General features: G+C 40.4%; 3 protein-coding genes across 6 annotated transcripts in view; 2 read left to right on the forward strand and 1 right to left on the reverse strand.

Annotated features, from left to right (window-relative positions):
- Positions 1 to 3,228, forward strand: part of LOC116612238 (protocadherin Fat 4-like) — a 30,136-nt gene extending 26,908 nt beyond the window's left edge. For all 3 annotated transcript variants that reach the window (XM_048724365.1, XM_048724363.1, XM_048724364.1), the window contains exons 10-13: positions 151 to 520; positions 991 to 1,075; positions 1,506 to 1,547; positions 1,695 to 3,228. In XM_048724365.1, the coding sequence (XP_048580322.1) occupies positions 151 to 520; positions 991 to 1,075; positions 1,506 to 1,547; positions 1,695 to 2,295 (1,098 nt within the window). In that variant the 3' untranslated portion in view covers positions 2,296 to 3,228. The remainder of the gene's footprint in view (positions 1 to 150; positions 521 to 990; positions 1,076 to 1,505; positions 1,548 to 1,694) is intronic.
- Positions 3,229 to 4,789: 1,561 nt separating this feature from the next.
- LOC5504570 (peptide-N(4)-(N-acetyl-beta-glucosaminyl)asparagine amidase) lies at positions 4,790 to 19,564 on the reverse strand. 2 transcript variants are annotated; one of them, XM_048724367.1, is made up of 14 exons: positions 19,290 to 19,564; positions 17,890 to 17,986; positions 16,976 to 17,125; positions 15,469 to 15,714; positions 14,427 to 14,651; positions 13,329 to 13,548; positions 12,791 to 12,976; positions 11,304 to 11,545; positions 11,014 to 11,124; positions 7,413 to 7,589; positions 6,866 to 6,918; positions 6,594 to 6,747; positions 6,329 to 6,515; positions 4,790 to 5,268 (listed from the first exon to the last, which is right to left on the reverse strand). In XM_048724367.1, exons 2-14 carry the CDS (start codon positions 17,938 to 17,940, stop codon positions 5,099 to 5,101), a joined length of 2,172 nt encoding a protein of 723 aa, XP_048580324.1. In that variant the 5' UTR covers positions 17,941 to 17,986; positions 19,290 to 19,564; the 3' UTR covers positions 4,790 to 5,098. The 2 variants fall into 2 exon arrangements, with proteins under 2 accessions (XP_048580324.1, XP_048580323.1); XM_048724366.1 differs by having other exon boundaries at positions 19,149 to 19,564.
- Positions 19,565 to 20,510: 946 nt separating this feature from the next.
- Positions 20,511 to 24,163, forward strand: LOC116612234. The gene is made up of 5 exons (XM_032372897.2): positions 20,511 to 20,763; positions 21,025 to 21,102; positions 21,853 to 22,090; positions 22,318 to 22,634; positions 22,739 to 24,163. Exons 1-5 carry the CDS (start codon positions 20,685 to 20,687, stop codon positions 23,905 to 23,907), a joined length of 1,881 nt encoding a protein of 626 aa, XP_032228788.2. The 5' UTR covers positions 20,511 to 20,684; the 3' UTR covers positions 23,908 to 24,163.
- The last annotated feature ends 212 nt before the right edge of the window (positions 24,164 to 24,375 follow it).

Raw genomic sequence — 24,375 nt, forward strand, 5'->3', positions numbered from 1 at the left:
AAATCATAATACTATCCATAGTAACATGTTTATTTAGTCGATCCTCAAACCCCAAATGTATTTTGTCATGGGCCACTTGTGGCCATACAAGTTGGCATAGCATACCATTGGCACATTCTAATGTTTGTTTTTGTTTTGTTTTTCTCGCAGGGTGTCATTCTAATAGATTGGGCGTCTTCGCCTGGTACCATAGCAACTGTCATTCAAGCTTCTGATCACGATAGCGGCAGCGCAGGCTTCATTTCCTATTTCATCTCAAACATTACCGGGCTACCCACACTCACGACGATTTCCGACTTCGCACGATGTGTCAATCAGACTTATGGAGTGTTCGATATTCATGAGCATACGGGAACTTTACGCGTGTCAGGGATCTTGGCATCCAGCTGCCTTTATAATGTCACTGTGACCGCAAGGGACCATGGCGTTCCGCCTTTGTTAAGTAGTGTGATATTACAAATTCAGACATCGACACGGCCACCGCCCACCGTGCAAAGCCCCTTGATGATAGTAGAAGAAGGTGAGAGGAAATCATCTGAGTCCCAGTCATCTCAGCTTTTACTTCCCGTATGACATACAGTCGATACCATTAACATTGTCCAAGAAAAGACGTTACAAGCTAGCAAATGATTAAATAAACCTTCTACTGTCGCGAGACCTTTATCTACGAGATGGAGAAATACATGCATTTAAAACACGTCCAGTATAAACCTATCTACCAGAAGGTTTCCCGGTCCAGCTGTTATATGTCTAAAAAGCTATTTATTTTTAGCTTTACGCTGCACGCTCCTCAGTGGCATTCCTTATGTGATTAAATACATTTTTACATTGATACATGTGACTTTGATTTATATATAAATAGATTTTTTTTAAATTGATATTCACGTGACTTTTATTTAAATGTCTTTTCTCTTGGACAATATTATTGGGATTTACTGTATATTGAGAGACATGTTTTTTTTTAACTTATCATTGTCATTTTATGCGCAGATATCGTCACGGTTGTCGTAGTAGTTTGCTTTTTCCTAGTGCTCTTGGCGCTTCTTTTGTGTTTGTTTGTCTGGAGAGAATCGAGGTGAGTCGAGAACCACAAGCACAAATTGTACAGTGGCGCAATAAGACAACAGGCGTCACAGGCGTCATCTCAGCTTTCTTAGTATAATAAAGTAAAGCCCATTCATTTCTAGATGTACCCTAATGATTCGAATAAGCGCCAGACCCCTCTATCTCAATTTTTCGAATAGGCGCCCTCCCCTCAACCCTAAAAAAGATATCAAGATAACCACCGGGCGCTTATTCGAATCATTACGGTATCTGAGCCGTGATGCTCCACAGCTGGTTATGCTATCCAGAGGAAATTTCCTTTAAAAATGCCTGCGCTTGTAGTGTTTTTGTTTATTTCTTACTTCCTTTATATCCTAGTATCCTAGTATATCCGAGATTGTCAACAAAATGCTGAAAATGCTGTGGAACTACTCTCATTTTGTCAAATGTTCTGTCGACAGAAAGCACAACAAAAAAAGAAAGCGTTTAATCTTGGATGGCATGTAAGTATATTACCATCCATTATAAACATCGTGGGCAAAGAGTTCCAACAAGCTGTTTTATGACAAATTTACCAAAGGAAAGCTGTAAGAAAAAATGTAAGCCAAAAGTAAATATCCCCTAGAAACAAATCTTGTTTTGCGTTGTAGGAAGGGTAAGGTTGCAGCCGACGGCATCCCGTGTGCTGAAAGCGGCAGCTCAGTTATCTCAGAAGGGGAGCCCGTACTTGTTGGTTGGTATGCGCGCGCATGGGCTCAAAACTACTCCTCATCCTCCAGCCCGTGGGCACCCTCGAGCCCAGCCTCCGTGCGGAGCGGGACATACTCGAGTTCACTTGCCACAGACATCCTAGACACGTACTCACAAAAGATCGAGGATCCCGCGGGTTATTACACCATTACTGGCCCTGAGACTCAAACCTTTGACGTGGCTATCGAGTTCGGTGAGGAGTCTGATGCGTCATTTCCTGATACTCCAGTACTGATTGAGGAACCATTATCAGAAGTCAGCTCCTTCAATAATTTTTACTTCCGGCGTGGTCTGACTGGCCCCCGAAGACAGAACCGGATGTATATCCCAGACCTCCACGCGCTGGATTTGTATAACTCTTTCGATAACGTCACACTGTCCGGGAATGAGTCTTATATCACAGTAAATAGATTTGAACCGAGAACTCACAAGAGTGAGTCATCGTCTAGCGAGATGGATATGACTTATGATGCCTATAGATACGATGAAACTACGTTATGAGAGACAGAGTTAGATGCTTGTAGGTACGATGAAACCACGCTATAAGAGACAAAGAGTTAGATGCTTGTAGGTACGATGAAATCATGCTATAATGGTGACAAAGAGCTAGATGCTTATACGTACGATGAAATCACGCTATAAAAGAGACAAAGAGTTAGATGCTTATACGTACGATGAAACCACGCTATAAGAGACAAAGAGTTAGATGCTTATACGTACGATGAAACCACGCTATGAGAGACAAAGAGTTAGATGCTTGTAGGTACGATGAAACCACGCTATAAGAGAGGCTGGAGTATGATGCTTATAGGTACGATAAAACCACGCTATAAGAGAGACAAAGAGTTATATGCTTGTAGGTACGATAAAACCACGCTATAAGAGACTTCGAGTTAGATAAATCTACGCTGACGTAAGATCCCTCTAGTAATCGGATGCGAGCACGCTATGGGTAACAAGTAAAAATTAGGGCCAGAAAACAACTTAATGAGACAACGCGTTAAGAAACAAGTGACTTATAGTGAGCAAGTTTTATTTATCAACAAAACATGACAAACCGAAAAGCGGCTAACAGGGAGTCATTAGTACTCAAAGTACACGGATAAGGAATTACTCTGACCATATGAAGATAATCTAGGAATAGAGAAGTACAAAATAAGAGCCAAAAGGGCAGTGTATTGGCCACGATTGAACGAAGCAATTTAATAACCAGGTTCGCTGCTAAGAACCCGGAATTTCTTTACCGCAAACTTTCCTTCAATGTCTATTAGGAAACATTTACATTGGTAAATTATTTTCTGCCTTTAAGATATGACACGGCACAGAAATAATTCTTTGGAACTATTCGTAGTAATAAATACTTTTATTATAGTAGAATTGAGTGGGTTGTATTATATTAGTTTTAAATTTAAAAATTATATTCTTATACTATTGTTTGTTTGCTCACTTTTAAAAGTAATAACAAAATTGGGAATGGTAGTGATATTATCACAAATAATATAGAATGTATTTTTGAGTAAGTACGCAGCTGCTTTGTCTCCTATTATCTTTCTTCTACAAAGGAGTTCTTTTGTCTCTATTCTTTTCGTTCTTTGTGTCGAGGTGCGGATATTGTTCATTTGCCCAATCAAATTGCAGCTTGTAAGAGCTGCGTACTGACCCGTATTTTTTGGAAAGACCCATCCTCGAAAACTCGGGTTTTTCTGCTTTCCCTTTTACACCCAAGGATGCAAAATCCATGCCACAGCACCAAATGTTCACTCTACTCTTGTACATCCCTCAAATTCCCTCAACATCCCTCAAGTCCATAAACCTGCAAAAACCTGGTGCTTCACATTGTAGGGCGTGTAGTGATGTTGCATGGATTTGATGAGATCTACCTGATCAACTCGACACTAATATGAGTAATGCAGATTTTTGAATTCGTAGTTATCAACAAGAAGTGGAGTTTTGTCTATCTTTTACTATTGTAGAGTGATGCCGGTGTATTTACTCGTTCATGAGCTGTTGGGCTAATCTATACTTGACTGTACTGACATCTATATTTAGTTCTCGTTCACAAGAACTCCAGTTGCTCTACTCATCGCTATTGTAGGGTAATGTCGAGTGAGTACTCGTTCGTAAGAAGTCGAGTTGCTCTACTCGTGGCTATTGTAGGGTAATGTGGAGTGGGTTTTCGTTCACAAGAACTCCAGTTGCTCTACTCATCGCTATTGTAGGGTAATGTCGAGTGAGTACTCGTTCGTAAGAAGTCGAGTTGCTCTACTCGTGGCTATTGTAGGGTAATGTGGAAGGGGTTCTCGTTCACAAGAACTCCAAGTGCTCTACTCGTGGCTATTGTAGGGTAATGTCGAGTGAGTACTCGTTCGCAAGGAGTCGAGTTGCTCTACTCGTGGCTATTGTAGGGTAATGTCGATGTGGAGTGGGTACTCGTTCGCAAGGAGTCCAGTTGCTCTACTCGTGGCGATTGTAAGGTAATGCCGAGTGGGTACTCGTTCGCAAGGAGTCGAGTTGCTCTATACATTGGCTATTGTAGGGTAATGTCGAGTGAGTACTCGTTCGCAAGGAGTCGAGTTGCTCTACTCGTGGCTATTGTAGGGTAATGTCGATGTGGAGTGGCTATTGTAGGGTAATGTCGAGTGAGTTGCTCTACTCGTGGCTATTGTAGGGTAATGCCGAGTGGGTACTCGTTCACAAGGAGTCGACTTGCTCTACTCGTGGCTATTGTAGGGTAATGCCGAGTGGGTACTCGTTCACAAGGAGTCGAGTTGCTCTACTCGTGGCTATTGTAGGGTAATGTCGATGTGGAGTGGGTACTCGTTCGCAAGGAGTCCAGTTGCTCTACTCGTGGCTATTCTAGGGTAATGCCGAGTGGGTACTCGTTCACAAGGAGTCGAGTTGCTCTACTCGTGGCTATTGTAGGGTATGGTCGATGTGGAGTGGGTACTCGTTCGCAAGGAGTCCAGTTGCTCTACTCGTGGCTATTCTAGGGTAATGTCGAGTGGGTACTCGTTCGCAAGGAGTCCAGTTGCTCTACTCGTGGCTATTCTAGGGTAATGTCGATGTGGAGTGGGTACTCGTTCGCAAGGAGTCCAGTTGCTCTACTTGTGGCTATTCTAGGGTGATGTCGAGTGGGTACTCGTTCACAAGGAGTCGAGTTGCTCTACTCGTGGCTATTGTAGGGTAATGTCGATGTGGAGTGGGTACTCGTTCGCAAGGAGTCCAGTTGCTCTACTCGTGGCTATTCTAGGGTAATGTCGAGTGGGTACTCGTTCGCAAGGAGTCTAATTGCTGTATACATGGGCTATTGTAGGGTAATGTCGATGTCGAGTGGGTACTCGTCTGTGTGGGTTATTGACTGCCGGAAGAGTTGGGCATGTTGCCAAGCGTTGTCCCCCTGTCCTCCACTCATTTGCGCCGTCAGCGTTAGGGTCTTGGCCCCACGGAGACGCGTCAACGTCTGTTTACTTTCTCCTAGATGAGAAGAAACACGTGTGCTTTAAGCATAATACAGACGGCGCAAAACTGTTGAATACAAGCTCACAGCTTTGGGTCTGATGTTGAATTACTGTACACCATATCTCGTGGTGAAACATGGTATTGAAAAGTTTCCATCTTCCTTGGTGATACAGTTTTACATATTTTTGTAGATCTGGTCGACGATTTCAATAGCTAAATCGCCTACTGGCTTCCGTCATTCAAAATCCTTGAAGTGTTTTCATTGGCCAGCACTAAAGTTGTTACAATCAAGTCACCCCTCCTCTAGGCGCTGACCAAAGAAAAAGCACTAAATCTAAATCCTTTGATTGATGGAAGCCGGAAAGTGACTTGGCAGTTGGAATTATAGACTAAGGATCGAGTACGTCTGGATGAAAGCGTAACGCAAGTAATTCCCTGATTCTTATTGCAAGCGGAAGAGAACGCATCTGCTTATATTTGGCCTTGCCCGTTTCGCCGATTCCCACTTGCGTTTGCGATCGGTCTTACGCTACACATTTGTTGTTGTTTCATATCATATTAGAAAACAAATTATGTGTTGAAATACTCATCTTAAACCAAATAAGTTTCATCCTTTAGTTACCAAATTTAACCAAAACCATTCAAACAAACCGATGGAAATAGATGCTTAGGGCGCGTTTTTTTTCCTATCGTTCTGGAATGGGAATGGATGATGGATGGAAGAGAATTTTCAGAATGGCATTCGAGTCATTCTGCTACAGGTAGCAGAATGGGGAAAATGGGTGGAATGGCCTTCATTCCAATCCAGAATCGGAACGCGGGATTAACAAAGGTGCGCTTTTTCTCGTCTAATCATTCTCATTCCGGAATCACGAGTAAAAAAACGCGCCATTAATCGCACTTGGTACTTGTGCTAGGATGACAACATGGCGGCTAACCAGGACTCTAAGACTTCCGCGTACCGCATACTCATCAAGTCCAAACAGAGGTGGTGGGAAAGAAGGCTCTTAGAAAGTGAAAAAAAAAATGCAAAAAATTATTTTCCCGGAATATTCCCAGATTTATTCAAACTCACCTCCTTCGAGCTTGATAAACTGCTTTTCCTTGTCATCTCCATGGATACTCCAGTCAACCTTGCCATTCTCGAACGTAATACTGCTGATCACCAAGTCAACGGTATCGATTACGAGACCCGACTCGGATACGTCCACTTTCCATGAGACTGAGCCAGTTTGGCAGCCCTCGTTACGGGCAAGGTATGCCTAGAGAGAGAAAAAAAGGGGCAAGCTCCAAAGACCTTTAAGTCTTTAGAAGGTCTTAAAAGTCTAAAAAGTTCTCACCATTTTCCAGTCATGTTCCACCTTCCTGAAGATAGACTCAACGCCGTTTGTGCCAGATTTCCAGTCCTCCAGCGCAGGGGACGAGTGAGACGGGAGGTTGTCATCTGTCAATCGGTAGTAGTTATCGATAGCGATAGAATACCGAATACGCATCCTACAAAGATAGAGTCACAAGAGGAATAACAAACCCGAAAGGAAATAAGGTTGGTGAGAAAACCATGTGCGGGGGTAGGATCTTTTTTCGAGTTACCTTTCTTACTTATGTGACTTACCTTTTACGCTTGATCTCGTTATCAGATGGCTCAAAAACATACGGCTTGTACGGCTGAAAAGTAAAAAAAATCAATTCAGAGCACGAGTGACACGTAGCGAGTGAATAGAGAGGTTCCTTCAAGTCTAAGTAAAGGGTTGTGCAACACTTGGATGGATGTGCACATCAGGCATACAGGCAACTGCGATGTAATCATATAAACAAGGGTGACCTGGAGAGCGTGTTCACTTACTCCACAATAGTAAGAAATGGGAACTCATTAAAACTAAACAGACGACGAAGCACATGGCACTTCGTCCACCGAATCAGCGCATGTAAGAAGTTTCAGATACGACAGCAATTCGCACCACACATAATTTCTATGAAACACCCATCTCGACAGTAAAAAGAAGGTAAGAGAATAGGAGCATATGTGCGTGTTTAATAACACATAATTTCTATGAAACACCCATCTCGACAGTAAAAAGAAGGTAAGAGAATAGGAGCATATGTGCGTGTTTAAAAAAGACGACTTCTAACAGGTAAAATGTAACCACAACTATCATCACCTTAGCTCTCCCAGACGAGCCCAGTTCCCCGCGAATCTTGCGCCACGCCAGGCTACCTGACACCCGACCTTGCAGCTCGTCAGGCGTGGCGGACTTGAGGGTCATGAGCTCGATCAGCTCATTGAAGGTGCGACCCTGAAGCAGCTTTTGCCGCTCCTCAGGAATAATCGACTGCAACTGCGAGGCGACCAGAAAACAACGTTACACGGGGTCTCAATGTCACAGTTGCGTTACACAAGGCACTTATGTGCATGTCACGTAAGAGTGACACAAGATGATAATGTGTATATCACGGAAGAGTTATACAAGATGACAATGTGCATGTCATGGAAGAGTTACACAAGATGGTAATGTGCATGTCACGGAAGAGTTACACAAGATGATAATGTGTATATCACGGAAGAGTTACACAAGATGATAATATGTATATCATGGAAAAGTTACACAAGATGATAATGTGTATATCATGGAAGATTTACACTAGATGATAATGTGCATTTCACGGAAGAGTTACACAAGATGATAATGTGCATATCACGGAAGATTTACACAAGATGATAATGTGTATATCATGGAAGAGTTACACACGATGATAATATGTATATCACGGAAGAGTTACACTACATGATAATGTGTAAATCACGGAAGAGTTACACTAGATGATAATGTGTATATCACGGAAGAGTTACACTAGATGATAATGTGTATATCACGGAAGAGTTACACTAGATGATAATGTGTAAATCACGGAAGAGTTACACTAGATGATAATGTGTAAATCACGGAAGAGTTACACTAGATGATAATATGCATATCACGGAAGAGTTATACAAGATGATAATGTGTATATCACGGAAGAGTTACACTAGATGATAATATGCATATCACGGAAGAGTTATACAAGATGATAATGTGTATATCACGGAAGAGTTACACTAGATGATAATATGCATATCACGGAAGAGTTATACAAGATGATAATGTGTATATCACGGAAGAGTTACACTAGATGATAATGTGTAAATCACGGAAGAGTTACACTAGATGATAATGTGTATATCACGGAAGTGTTACACAAGATGATAATATGTACATCACGGAAGTGTTACACAAGATGATAATATGTATATCATAGAAGATTTACACAAGATGATAATGTGTATATCATGGGAGAGGTACACAAGATGATAATGTGCATGTCACGGAAGAGTTACACAAGATGATAATGTGCATGTCACGGAAGAGTTACACTAGATGATAATGTGTATATCATGGAAGAGTTACACACGATGATAATATGTATATCACGGAAGAGTTACACAAGATGATAATGTGCATGTCACGGAAGAGTTACACAAGATGATAATGTGTATATCACGGAAGAGTTACACAAGATGGTAATGTGCATGTCACGGAAGAGTTACGCAAGATGGTAATGTGCATGTCACGGAAGAGTTACACAAGATGATAATGTGCATATCACGGAAGAGTTACACAAGATGATAATGTGCATGTCACGGAAGAGTTACACAAGATGATAATGTGCATATCACGGAAGAGTTACACAAGATGATAATGTGCATATCACGGAAGAGTTACACAAGATGGTAATGTGCATGTCATGGAAGAGTTACACTAGATGACAATGTGCATGTCACGGAAGTGTTACACAAGATGATAATGTGCATATCACGGAAGAGTTACACAAGATGGTAATGTGCATGTCATGGAAGAGTTACACAAGATGATAATATGTATATCACGGAAGAGTTACACAAGATGATAATGTGTATATCACGGAAGAGTTACACAAGATGATAATATGTATATCACGGAAGAGTTACACAAGATGATAATATGTATATCACGGAAGAGTTACACAAGATGATAATGTGCATATCACGGAAGAGTTACACTAGATGATAATGTGCATGTCACGGAAGAGTTACACAAGATGATAATGTGCATGTCACGGAAGAGTTACACAAGATGATAATGTGTATATCACGGAAGAGTTACACAAGATGATAATGTGCATGTCACGGAAGAGTTACGCAAGATGATAATGTGCATGTCACGGAAGAGTTACACAAGATGATAATATGTATATCACGGAAGAGTTACACAAGATGATAATGTGTATATCACGGAAGAGTTACACAAGATGATAATATGTATATCACGGAAGAGTTACACAAGATGATAATGTGTATATCACGGAAGAGTTACACTAGATGGTAATGTGTATATCACGGAAGAGTTACACGAGATGATAATATGTATATCACGGAAGAGTTACACAAGATGATAATGTGTATATCACGGAAGAGTTACACGAGATGATAATGTGCATGTCACGGAAGAGTTACACAAGATGATAATGTGTATATCACGGAAGAGTTACACAAGATGATAATATGTATATCACGGAAGAGTTACACAAGATGGTAATGTGTATATCATGGAAGAGTTACACACGATGATAATATGTATATCACGGAAGAGTTACACAAGATGATAATGTGTATATCACGGAAGTGTTACACAAGATGGTAATATGTATATCACGGAAGAGTTACACAAGATGATAATGTGCATGTCACGGAAGAGTTACACAAGATGATAATATGTATATCATGGAAGAGTTACACTAGATGATAATATGCATGTCACGGAAGAGTTACACAAGATGATAATATGTATATCACGGAAGAGTTACACTAGATGATAATATGCATATCACGGAAGAGTTACACTAGATGATAATATGCATATCACGGAAGAGTTACACAAGATGATAATATGTATATCACGGAAGAGTTACACAAGATGGTAATGTGCATGTCACGTAAGAGTTACACAAGATGGTAATGTGCATGTCACGGAAGAGTTACACAAGATGATAATATGTATATCACGGAAGAGTTACACAAGATGGTAATGTGCATGTCACGGAAGAGTTACACAAGATGATAATGTGCATGTCACGGAAGAGTTATACAAGATGATAATATGTATATCACGGAAGAGTTACACAAGATGGTAATGTGCATGTCACGGAAGAGTTACACAAGATGATAATGTGCATATCACGGAAGAGTTACACAAGATGGTAATGTGCATGTCACGGAAGAGTTACACAAGATGATAATGTGCATGTCACGGAAGAGTTATACAAGATGATAATATGTATATCACGGAAGAGTTACACAAGATGGTAATGTGCATGTCACGGAAGAGTTACACAAGATGATAATGTGCATGTCACGGAAGTGTTACACAAGATGGTAATGTGCATGTCACGTTCGCGCCACATGGTGATCACTTGCACCTCACGGTTGCGTTACACGAGGTCGTGCATTTCCTGGTTGCGATACAGGTTGATAATATGAATGTTTATTTTACAGTTGTGTTACACGGCGTGACAATTAGCAGTCATAGTTGTATTCACAAGGTGACAACTTACTCCATTCGGCCAAACAGTTTTTTTTTGCAAATTTCTAGCATTATACTTTGTACTAAAATGATCAAATGGGATTTTTCCCTCTACCCCGTCCATTAATGGCATACAAGTACAGTACGATAAACCACTAAAGCTCACCTGTTGCGTCATCTTCATAGTGACGTCAGCAAGCCATTGTTCGGAGACCTGTGTTCTGCGCATGCGTACAGCCTCATGATTTGCTGAATAACGCCACGTGACATCAAACACCTAATATGGTAAACATGGTGGGTCACTTAGAAATGCAATTGGCGCCACGATACTAAAGGGAAATGCCTGCTTTCATTTGAAAATCTAATAACTTTTAAAAATACCAATTCACATTAATTATTTGTTATTTAACGCAATGGTATCTTACATATTTTTATTGAATACATTGTGATACAAACCTCTTCTTTAGAGAAAGCGATGATGTACGAGAGCTTTTTGCCCCACCCAGCCTCGTACACCAGTGGTTTATCGCAAGCGCATTCGCACGAATCACAATGCAGCCAACGACTCTGGGACTCCGAGTAGACCTCGGTCCAGACGTGATCGGTCCAATCGATAACATGACGGGTCTCGAAGCCCAGCACTCGGCAAAACATCGTGAAGCAGTTCGCCCATTCACCGCAACGCCCACAGCGGGTTTCTAAAATTGAAAAAAAAATATATAACACTTATCATAAGCCTACTAAGAAGTGGCCACTTCTGCAAAATAAAGATTATAAACCACCATTATTTTTCTGCTCGATCATCGATTCTATTACATTCTCTGTATTATCATAAATGTGAAGACCTTCACTCAAGAAAACCATTATACTTTTTTTTTTTTTTGGGTCTAAATGTTCTCATTTCAAAACCCTTCTCATTCGTGTGACTGTAGCGAGGGAATCGGATCTGCTAACCATGGAGTTATCAGGGTGATTATAGCGAGAGGATAAGATCCGCTGGCTACTAACCTAAGAGTTTAGCAGGGTGACTGAAGCATGGAAATCGGATCCGCTGGCTACTAACCTAGGAGTTTAGCAGGGTGACTGAAGCGTGGAAATCCGATCCGCTGGCTACTAACCTAGGAGTTTAGCAGGGTGATTGTAGCGAGGGAATCGGATCTGCTGGCGACTAACCTAGAAGTTTAGCAGGGTGATTGTAGCGAGGCAATCGGATCTGCTGGCTACTAACCTAGAAGTTTAGCAGGGTGATTGTAGCGAGGGAATCGGATCCGCTGGCTACTAACCTAGGAGTTTAGCAGGGTGATTGTAGCGAGGGAATCGGATCTGCTGGCGACTAACCTAGAAGTTTAGCAGGGTGATTGTAGCGAGGCAATCGGATCCGCTTGCTGCTAACCTAGGAGTTTAGCAGGGTGATTGTAGCGAGGGAATCGGATCTGCTGGCGACTAACCTAGAAGTTTAGCAGGGTGATTGTAGCGAGGCAATCGGATCCGCTTGCTGCTAACCTAGGAGTTTAGCAGGGTGATTGTAGCGAGGGAATCGGATCTGCTGGCGACTAACCTAGAAGTTTAGCAGGGTGATTGTAGCGAGGCAATCGGATCCGCTTGCTGCTAACCTAGGAGTTTAGCAGGGTGATTGTAGCGAGGGAATCGGATCTGCTGGCTACTAACCTAGAAGTTTAGCAGGGTGATAGTAGCGAGGGAATCCGATCTGCTGGCTACTAACCTAGGAGTTTAGCAGGGTGATTGTAGCGAGGGAATCGGATCTGCTGGCTACTAACCTAGAAGTTTAGCAGGGTGATAGTAGCGAGGGAATCGGATCTGCTGGCTACTAACCTAGAAGTTTAGCAGGGTGATTGAAGCGAGGGATTCGGATCTGCTGGCTACTAACCTAGAAGTTTAGCAGGGTGATAGTAGCGAGGGATTCGGATCTGCTGGCTACTAACCTAGAAGTTTAGCAGGGTGATTGTAGCGAGGGAATCGGATCTGCTGGCTGCACGTGGGGCACTTGTACTCCTCTACCACGCCCACCCCCCATTCCTGTTCCTCCAGGGTAGGAACACCCCTCTGATGGTAGACTGCTACCTGTCGGCACGATTTGCACTCAGGCTTGTCCATCCACTGAAAGAAACCTACAGAAAAGACACGCCCTTACTATGAAAATGTTTCAGTTACGAACGACCATGTTAGGAGCCTGGATTTCGCAGTTGGAAGGGCTGCTCTGAAGGGCCTTTGCCTCTCACCACTTGGTTTCGTTTTAGGTTCCCGGATTTGACGTGAGTTCATCCTCGGAAACCCAGGGGTTGAGTTTTTGGTTCTCTCCTCTACTCCAGCTAGTCTTCCCTCCACAAAAGAAATAATTTCAATTTTAGGTTGTGTTTGTCAGCGGCCTGAGGCAAGGTTGCTTACCTTGACATGACATTGAGAAGGTGGAACCCTATCAAAATTAAAGCTATGCCACTTATGGCCTGTTAAAAAGTTTACCTTTGAACCATTCGAGCAGCACCAAGATCAGACAATCTTTGACATCCACACACTTGCCCCCGCTATCACGGCTCGCCTTGCTCATCTCCTCTGCTTTCTGTTCCAGTTCCCTCACAGGCAGATGACTCCGTGCTCGCTTTTGAAGATCTGGGTCTTCATAGATCATCACATGGTCCGAGGAGCTCTTTAACTTAGCATAGAATTGCGCTTGGGACTGAGTCTGTATAAAAAATAATGCATTAGATAGTTTTAGTACTACTTGCCTCATGGTAGCCCGTGTAACAAGCGCTTTCTTGTGTTTAACCCATTTTTCGTGCAGCCCAACTCTTCACTAAGTCAAACTGAAATCTGAAAATCTTAGATACCCCAGCAAGCAGGCTAGCCTCATAGCGAAATAAAATAAACCCCCGTGTGAAAGAACTTTGCCAACGCTTTGCCAACATTAGCAGATTAGTGTTCGTACATTCTCAGGTTTTTCTGCTGTACATATAAGTCCATCCGAAATTTAGAACGGCGAAATTTCGGCGAAGTTCGGCTAGAACTACATTCGCCTAAAATTCTTGCTTAGGTGAAAATTCGGCGACATTTCAGGAACGTGCAAAACAAAAGAATTTCGGCGCTGCCGGACTTTCGGCGAATTATGCGAATTATTTTTTTTTTGGATGTTATCGCCGAACATACGGCGAATTTCGGCAAAATTCGGTTGCATTACTTTCTGTCAGTACTGTAAGTACCTAAAGGCAGAAATTTTGGATTTTAATAACCCAAAATATACCTAGACTAAGTCTACAAATTCAAAAGGTTCTTATACGATGGATTACTCCAAAAAAATGAAACATTTTGGGGCTTTAACATATAAATTTGCCAAACATTTAGACAAAATTACAGATACACATGCATACAGTAGGATATCTCTACAATAAAATGGGTATGTAGTCAGTCATACTTTGCTACTATGAATCCTGCTGTTGATTAAGCAACTTAAGAACCTATTTTAATAATAATAATAGTAACCTTACCCCAAAATATAGGAACATGTTTTGCCAAAGTTGACTTTTTTACTGTACTTATTAAAAAAATCTAAGCAACAGACAATACCATGCCAGGTAGGGGTGCCGAGGAGGTTAGAGACTGCAACTGAAGGACGGTTGCTGCAGGTGCAAAGTGCAACTGGTGGGGTTCTGTCTCAGGGTCACGTGTTGAGCACATGTGATCAGTGCTTCCACAACCACTAGACCTATCACGCATGGCCTCTAGCGTGTCACGCAATGTGTGCAGTGCCTCTAGTGAACAATTTGATGGGAAGATCAGCCGGTCCTCACTCTAAAAAGAACATATATAAACGCCTTGAGAGTTTTGCTTTTGAAGATCAACATCACACATCATGTTTCTGCTTTAATCAGTCAGTACAAAATAAAGATGCAAATGCCGAATACTAAACACATGCCACACCCTGACATGCAACAGCATAAGGTGCTACAATACTGCATTCTAGGAGCTAAAACGTTTAACAAAAAGTTAAAAAGTTTTACTCCAGTGAGACTAAAGAGCATGTTTTTTAGTCGTGATTCCGGAATGAGAATGATTAGAATAGAAAAAGAGCGTTTATACCGCGTTCCCATTCCGGAATGGAATGAAGGCCATTGCACCCATTCTCCTAACTGTAGCAGAATGACTCGAATGCCATTCTGAACATTCTCTACCAACAATTCCCATTCCAGAATGCTTTGACCAATGAGATTCGGCTCGAACACCATAAACATTTTGAAAATGAGAAACACCGGACTTTATTTGACCTGGTATATGTAGTCGACCGTGGAAAGGGCCCATGCCGGCCTTATCGGATAGCCGTTTTGGGCAAGATTGCTTTAGAGTTTTTCATTCCCATTAAACAGAAATATACCTTAGTCCTGCAGGATAATTCATAACATAGCATGTATATTGAAAGTGGTTCCTCTCAGAATGTTTTTTTTTCTATTTTTATCTTTCAATTGAGCGTGGGAAGAGCCTAACCTGATTGGCTGGAACTTTTTTTTCAAAATGTTTACGGTGTTCATGGCAAATCTGATTCGTCAATGTTGTCCAACATGTCCCGCTTTCTGTGTCCTCACAGTAAGGGAAGTTTATCTTGACTACAAACCTCCTCAAAGCCCATCGCAAACAAGCACTCTACAGCTCCTTCGACAGGAAGCAATTTGTTCTGGAAGATCTTGTTGCCTAGTCGTATTGATCTGTATTTCGGGTTCTCAGGCTCACCCATGATGTTATTGGCAAACTTGAGAAGTAATTCAGATGTCTCCATAAAGACAACGGCAGAGTTGCCTTTAAGTTGATTGACACAGCTCCAGGTAAAGCCAATAGATGCACGCTTTGGATCTACAGGCACCTGGGGAAGGCAAACAATAAATTGTAGCTATACAGTTAGCTATATACTATTAGAGTGGAATATCTACAGAGATTTACAAATCCTTTCTATGGACTTTCCATCCTCTATTTTTAGGGGGGAATGACATAAGTGTTGCTTAGCAACGACATTGCTATGCTGGTGGCGTTGAGCTCACGCATATATATAACACGGAATTCATCATTCACAAGCTTTTCTGAAGTAAAAGAAACAAATATTTGCGTTTCAATTTCCCCAATTTGACTTTAAGTTGATATCAGCCTTTTCAGGTGATGATATTTACCATATTTTGTAAAAACGAAGATTCAGCTGATATTTATTCAAACCAACCTTTTTGAAGCCAAAGTTTTCAATTTTCACTACCTGCGCGCTCTGCAAACACCGGTTGCAAACACTCATGCACATACTGAAAAATCTTATTTCAAAGTAGTGCGCGCTGTATCAGAATTTTAAAATACTTTTTCAATTTTCATGACATGACTGATATCGTTCCTTTGATTGAAGTGTAAATACCACGAAACACTATTGGAATTTGTTTTTAAACTCTCAATTTCATCATGTGAGATATCAGTGTGTCTGAGCAGGCCAAATGTGCACGCGCCGGCTTTGTTTCACTTCCAGTTCTGCGTTTTTTAAAAAAAAGCTTTTTTGTTGCCAAATTATTTCAAAACTCAATATTTTTTCTGTATTCTTCTCCTTCATATTAGCCAAGCATAGATTTAGCGTTAATCTAACAGAAACCAAAATTATATCAAATAATCTGGATTTCAGGACATTTGAAAAATCATAAAAAACAATTACTCAATCATTTCTAAAACGCATGCTTGGCTTAATGCACCCATTCCTCAAGATTCATAAAACGTATTCAATATTTGTTTTCGAGCAAAATTACTTTGAATATTTGCTTTTATCTGTATCACATTATGATGTCACGAGGTAACATCATCATAAAAGTCAGCACTCTTCTGTTGGTCAACTTTGCAAATATCAGTCCCTGATGACTTTCTACAAGGCTTTTATGCTATATTAACTTTTCCTTAGCAACAGATGTCAGTACACCCCTAAGAGAACATAAACTGGTTACATGATTGGCCTTGAGTCAGAGAAAACACTATTATTAGGTGTTAGACATAAAACCTTCCAATGGAATAGCTTTTCTACAGCTTTTCTACAGCTTGCCTTTCAAAAGTTATTTTAAAATCATATTCTTTGCTCAAAAAAGGTGTAATGAATGTTTACGTACTGTTTTAGTACTATGAGTGGCAGCTCGAAGTTCCTTGATCTTATTCTCAAGTGCTCCAGGGTCTGCCCCTCTAAGTTCATCTATCTTGGCCTTGTTATGGTAGAAATGAAAAGTGGGCATAGCCCTGATCCCACATGATTCGGCTGTAAGCTAAAAGACAAAATCATTATTTATCAGTTTTTGTGCATTAGGCCATCACTTTTCTTTTAATAAAAGTATCTAGAACAATTTCATAGGGGAACAAGACTTCCTATTCCATCAAAGTGCACCATTGTTGAACTTTTCCCCATGGAATGCTCTTGAGTGAAAATTGAATTTTAATTTTTCGTAACCTGTTTCTTGCATTTCAATTTCTTTTACTGCACTCTAATGAAATGTTTAATATTGTCCTTTGGTTTTATATGCTGAATTTATGGTTAACTAATGAAAATTTTACCATAAGGCTTGGTAATGTATTTCTTTACCTTCTTTATCTCCTCATAGCCCCCCCCCCCCACACACACACACCCACACTTTAGGGTGCTCTGTGGCCAATGTTTGTCTCTTTTTAACTGATAGGTTGTATCCATCAATTTCTATGACAATTGCTTTGACTGCAATATGCTACATGGGCAGTAAGGGGGGGTCGCTGCCTTTCACAGGTTTCAAAAATAGGAAAACATGTTGCACGATAAACTGACAACAAGGATCAATCTTTACTCGGGAATTATGATTCACGATTTTTAAAGAGCGTAGATCAGGATTTACAGTTTTTTAAGGAATCACGGCGAAAGTAGCAATCACGGATCACGGTTTTCAATTTGTCCTTTTCATGATTCAGGATAAACAAGAAAGGCCGTTCACGGATCACAAAAATAACCCTTGTATGCTAGAACAATGTGAAATCTATAAGAAAAATCGAGAAAGACACCAACCTGACACTGATCAACATCAACTTTAAGAAACACAACGTCCATGAACTTCATGCTGAGGTTTGTAAACACAGGAGCAATACTCTTACATGGACCACACCTGCCGAAGATCATATCAGGGAGAGAACAAAATTATTACTATCAAACACAGGGGCAATACTCTTACATGGACCACACCTGCCGAAGATCATATCAGGGAGAGAAAAAATTACTATTAAATTTGTCATCAATTTAAATTCAATCCTTATCATTATTGCCACCAGTGGGAAAGACAATATTTACAGCTTTTATTGAAATCCTCCTGGTAAAAAGCTGGACCTTGCATAAAATTGGGATTGATATACAATCGTACTAAACGATGTTGATTCATGCCATTTGATGTGTATATGTAATAACATGGAACAAGTACAATTTGGGATTTATTTTAAGAGTGTTTTCATTTTTTTCCATGATTTTTAGAATATTTTTGGGGGATAATAAGCTTTAGTACAGCTATACATCAGCTATGTTATGTGTACCATGATGCTCGTAAGTGGCACTCCTTGATAGGCAGCGGCGTAGCCAGGATTTATAACAGGAGGGGGCCCAAAAGATCCTTCCAAGGCGTTTTTCCTGTATTTTAGATAATGCCTCATACATTTACTGTATTTTTGGCTGCTAGAAGGGGGGGGGGGGGGGCAGACCCCCATGGCTACGCCCTTGCTGATAGGTCAAGTCAATGCATTATTAGAGAACACTTGCATGCTTTGCAACAACATACCTGTCAACATCAGAAAATCTCAAGGCTTGCAAGCTTAAGAAGCTAAATGGCTTTCCTGCTATTATTGAGCCAATCAGCAGACGTTTGTTGTTAAGATAGCTCTCACACACAATATAGATCTGACATGCATGTTCGATAAGCGGAGCTACAAAAAATAGGCAAAATGTTGCCAAAAAGCGGAAGATTTGGTGCTCCAAGCGGGGGAGTGGAAGAAGAGGTAAAAAATCTTGAGACTCCCACCTAATGCAGGAGAGTTGACAGGTATGCAACAGCATAGGCGATTGTAACAAAAGAAAAAAAAATTAATTGTTCTATAAAACAAATAGATCTGATTTTTTGTGTGCTTTTGTCCTCTAAAAGATGCACAGAAGATGTCACAGAATGAGCAATACGATTGCGTCTTGTTGGGTACTTTTGTGTTCATGAAACCCTGTGATTTGTGCATCTATTAGAGGACAGACGCAAGCAAAAATGAGATTTATTTGTTCATGGTGCACCGTACCATGTTGCAGTGAAGTCGATAACGACAAGACGTGACCCAGCTCTCTCTATCTCCACACTGAAGAAGCTGTCGTCCTCCACAACAATCACATTACCATTACCAAACATAGAACTCATGACTCAAAGGCACCAACCAACTTACTATAACATAAACAGGATCTGCTGGTGAAAAGGAGATCTCCCGGATTGACGCTCGTTCAAAATGGATTTTCGAGGTTTGTGCCCTCGCCACGGAAATTTCGAGATCACTGTTGAATTAAAAATCTCAGGCAAGATAAAAAAGAACTTATCTTTCTGTCTTGGGAACCTTTTTAAGACATAGGATTTTCTTGAATCTCACGAAATTATTTTACGATTTCAGTGAATACGTGTTCGTGTTCGATCGGTAGTTTTCTGTATTTTATACAATCACTCAGAGTCAGCGGTTATTTTACAAAAGCCAAAGGAAACCCGTGTACCCAGATCACGCCATGACTGCTTGCCTTGTTGTAATCCAATAATTTAATCCTCGGCAAATAATTGGCCATTAATAGTGCCATTAATAATAATAAATTGTAATTTTTATTTTTCTTAGTCATTTTAATTGTTTCACATCAATTGAATCATTCCATGGAGTTCCGCCCTTGTACGTATGGTTGATCCAAAGTTCAATCTTTTTTTATGATTCTGTCGATGACAAGACAGTATGATATATACTATCTTATGCTTTGAGTATGATATATGCTCTCTTGGTGATGATTAATACAAATGGAAGCAGTCATGGATATTGGATAAAAGACACAAGGCGGAAAATCTTTGCTGTCTATTTATATCGTATGAATTGTATTTTTAGTAAAATATTGAATCGGAATGATTCTATATCATCAACATAGTGACGTACGTTGCTCTGTTGCAATATCTCTGTTGTTATCAGATCTATTCTTGTCGGGAGAGAATCATAATAACTTAATAAATTATTGTCATTATTTTTATTTACTGGCTTTAGATTCAGATTTGGGTTTGATTAAAGTTTGCAATGTTTTATAACCTACAAAATATGTTTAGGGTCGATTAGGGCATTCCACTACCCTCATTGATTATACTAATCCGTCTCTCGAAAACAGCTAGACAATGTCATAGAGACTCACTTTTATTCAAAAACAAATGTAAAGCTTGAAAGGTGCCGTGACCTCTTTTTTATGATTGTTCATCGAGCGTAACTTTTTCTCCAGCTCTCACTAAAGATATTTTAAAGCATGCTACTTCTATACAAAAGCTCGTCAGATAAGGGGTTTGCAATGACAAGGATAAGCATTTATAGATTACTTTATTATACATGTATGTATTATTGAGTCATTTTGTAAAAAAAAAAATGCTATTTGACTCATTTTAATTTTAAAACATCAAACTTGACCGGTCTGAACCCTTTTTGTGGTTGCCCATCAGGCGTAACTTTCCTCTTCTCGCTAGAGCAGCTTTAAATAGAATTTAAAGCACAGGCACGCACTTGCTCAGGAATGATTCTCCGTTGTCGTGTTCATCACTAGTCTTCGCTATCATGCCTACGTTGCTGCAGAACATTTTTCTTCTTTGCTTGTGTGTATGCAGCTGGCGCATTGGTCACACGGCCAAACGTGGTGAGTAAATATGAAAGAAAGATTGTATCGACAACATATAGACTTTGTTTTTTTATTTACAGACATAATGAAACAAGTTTCTCAAATCTTTTTCTTCTTCTCTTCTGTGTTTTTTGTTATGTTTGACGTCGTAAGGGGGTGAAGGGAGCGAGAGGATGTGATGCCTGAAAAGTTTGGTTGAAATACATATTTTCCATCGATACATTCTTAGACATTCCTTAAATTCAAGTCATCATGTTTCCATTCTTTTCCACTTAACAGGCAACATACAATCTAGTGAGGTGGAGTTAGCTTATTCCTTGTCTGACGGTCTCCTGCGATATGCCAAGGCCCACCGAGGTATTCTGATGAATAATAATAGAATTTAAGTGTCAGACGCTTTATCGACATCGAGGACTTTGTAAGAAAAGGGTTCAGCCACTATAAGATACATATATCATTTTGTTCACCCGTTTAATACTATATCAATAAATTGTTTTACTTTAAGTCAACGCCTGGTTATTCACGGGCCATCAACTGTAAGAATATCTATAGTTAGATAGAGCCACGTATAACAACCTTGAATTTCCAAGATCAGGCTGAATTAATTCTTATAATTTGGGGTACCTTTTGACAAATCAGGCTGATAAGGTTCTTAATTGGTTCTTATTTTTCATATTACATCAGACAACAGTCACTAGTCAATGCTTGTTGACTTCAACAATAACAATCAATGGTGAACACAACATTTAAGCCAATGCTGTATTTAACTATAGTATTCAATGCACCAAACATTTACAAAAAGTATCTTTCCCCTCTTGTTATGAACCGTAAAGCAGAATTTTGACAAAACATTAGTGATCCCCCAAATAAGAACTTATTCCCACAAAAGGCTAATAAGGTTCTTATAACTGGGTTGCTTAAAATGCCAAATTTCAGCATGCAGCATTCTTGATCTCTAAGTTCTGCGGGTGTATACTGTTATAGTTGAAATACAGCAAAAAAAATTATCAGATTGTTTCTTAATTCCTCAGAGTATATTTACTCGATAGTTTGTGAGAGCTAGCTTTGATCGTTCCTAGATATAATTAACCATTCATGCAATTTTAGGCAGGGCTCTTCCAGACCGAATAGATCTTGTCTTTGTCCTTGATGACTCACATGCGATCGGCCAGCGGAACTTTCAGTCTGCGCTCGAGCTGACCAAGCGCATTGTTCAAGAGTTCAGTGTTTCGCCATCTACGACAAGGGTCGCACTTGCGCTGTGTGGCGCTCTACCCAGGCTGCACTTCGGCCTTGATGATCACGTGAATAGAGAAGGCACTCTCGAAAGCCTATGTCGTGCCAGGTGAGTAAGAGTCGACCGCGATTCACGAAAATGTCCTCTATCGTAATGATACCGCGTTTTCAACATATAACATACGAATTACTTCCTCCACGTTTTTGCAAAAATTACAAGTTCCTTTCCATGCTTGACCATAATAAAAAAAGAAGAAAAAATGACACAGTTAATAACAGTTATACAAACATAAACCTAATACATCGGTTCACATTATGTACTTCCTTCCTTTCCAGGTTTCGTGGTGGTCCTCGTTGTTATCTGGGTTCTACACTTGATATGGTCCAAGAGTCTCTTGCGAGTTCCAGTACATCATTTGACACCAAGAGGCTTGTCGTTCTTGTGACAAAAAGCGCGCCGTATGACAGCTTTCGAGCTATCCATAGTGCTAAAAGACTCAAGCTTGGCGGAATCAAGCTCTTCCGAGTAGGTGTTGACGCCGACTTACGGGGCGCTGGATTCGACCGCGTCGCAAGCTGGCCGTTAGCAAAGCATTCGTTTAGGATACCATCTGAACGCTTGGGATCTGTGGCCGCTTTGCTAGAGTCAAGAGGTGAGCGGGGAATTATATTAAAAACAAATATAAGAAAGGGAAGGTACGAAAGAGTGAGATGAAATGAAAATGTGAATTAACACCTGTTGGTTGTTCAATTCTAGGATATCGTGTGAAATGTTCTGGAAATAAAACCGTCTATGATGAGTGCATGCGCAGGTGCCAGTGCTCCGCTGGACAATTGGTAAAGTGTACCCGAATCCGAAAAGATTTCCCGTCAATGTCCCTTGAAGAACGTAGACGATTTATCTCAGCACTTATAAGAGTCTCCACCGATCAAGCCTTTATCAAAACCTACGATAAGCTCACTCACTTGCACCCCAAGTTTTTTGATATGGTTCACAACAAAAAGAACTTTTTCCCTTGGCATCGCTGGTTCATCCTGAACTTCGAGAATTTTATTAGAAAAATAGATTGTCGAGTTACCGTTCCGTACTGGGACTGGAGCCAAGCGGTCAGTGGCAACCGTATATTCCGTCGTTCTCACATCCGGGATGTTTGGTATCCGGGAAATCACGGTCTTGGAAGCAATGGAGTCGGAAAATTCAAATATGTGATTGACGGCCCCTTCAGAAAAGGAAAATGGCCTATTCCAAAACGTGCCATTAAAGAGGCTGGAATATGGTTGTCAAGAGACTTCAATCCTTGCAATTCGATGTATCTCCCCAAAGCTAGTCATGTTTATGGAAAAATGCTGCATTATCCTTTCAAGAATTTCTTCAAGTTTGAAGATGAAGTGAGAGCTATCCACGACGAATTCCATAACGCGGTGGGCGGGACCATGATGTTGGCATGCTCCTCCAATGCACCCGAGTTCTGGTTCCACCATGGCTTCCTGGATAAACTATGGAGTGACTGGCAGAACCGTGGAGCAAAGTTTAAATTCCAGTATTACCATACCATCAAGACAAAAATGCCAGGAGCTAATGTGCGTGGGGTGTTGCTTGTTGACCTGTTGAGGCAACCAGGTCGTGTCAGGGTGGCCCTAGAACAACCAAAACACGACAAGGAGATTTTCAAACCTGAAGAGTTTGACAAGAAAATAACAGATCCGACAATCATTAAAAATTGTGAAGGTAACTACGATGACCACTCCGAACAGGGAAGCTACAACGATGACATAATGGGCAAAATGGAATATAAGCGGAAAGAGAAGAATGATGATGATGATGGTGGTGATGTTGATAATGATGATAATTATGATTATGATGGTGATGGTGATGATGAAGATAATGATGATTATGGCTATGAAGCAGAGCATTTATCATCTTAAATGTATAAAGATCAAAACTGGAAAAGGATAAAAAAGTAAAAAATAACACTGTTAGAAAACTTATGTGAATCTTCAAACGTAAATATTTTTATTAAAATCAATAATAATGGCCATAAATCATAGTGCTCAGTTTATTATTGTAAATGTATAAAGATCGAAACTGGAAAAGGAAAAAAGGGAAGTGATCTAAAAATATGTAATATTTCAAACGTAAATAGTTTTATCACAATCAATAAAGACAATAAGTAATAAGCAAGAGGTAAAGAACACTGCCAATCTATTCTCGTTCCCAGATCCATTCGGTAAAGCTGACAAACAACAGAGAAGGAGGTTCTGAACGAGAATGCTTTCAAACTCGAAACAAAATCCGCCCATCCGATTTGCTATATATATTTTTACCCCGATAACTAGAACCTTTCCAGAAAAGCGAGATGAACCTTGAGAGGCATATATTCTACTGCAGACGCG

The sequence above is a fragment of the Nematostella vectensis genome, chromosome 2 (genome assembly GCF_932526225.1).
Source record: "Nematostella vectensis chromosome 2, jaNemVect1.1, whole genome shotgun sequence".
In the NCBI taxonomy this organism is placed as follows: Eukaryota; Metazoa; Cnidaria; class Anthozoa; order Actiniaria; family Edwardsiidae; genus Nematostella; species Nematostella vectensis.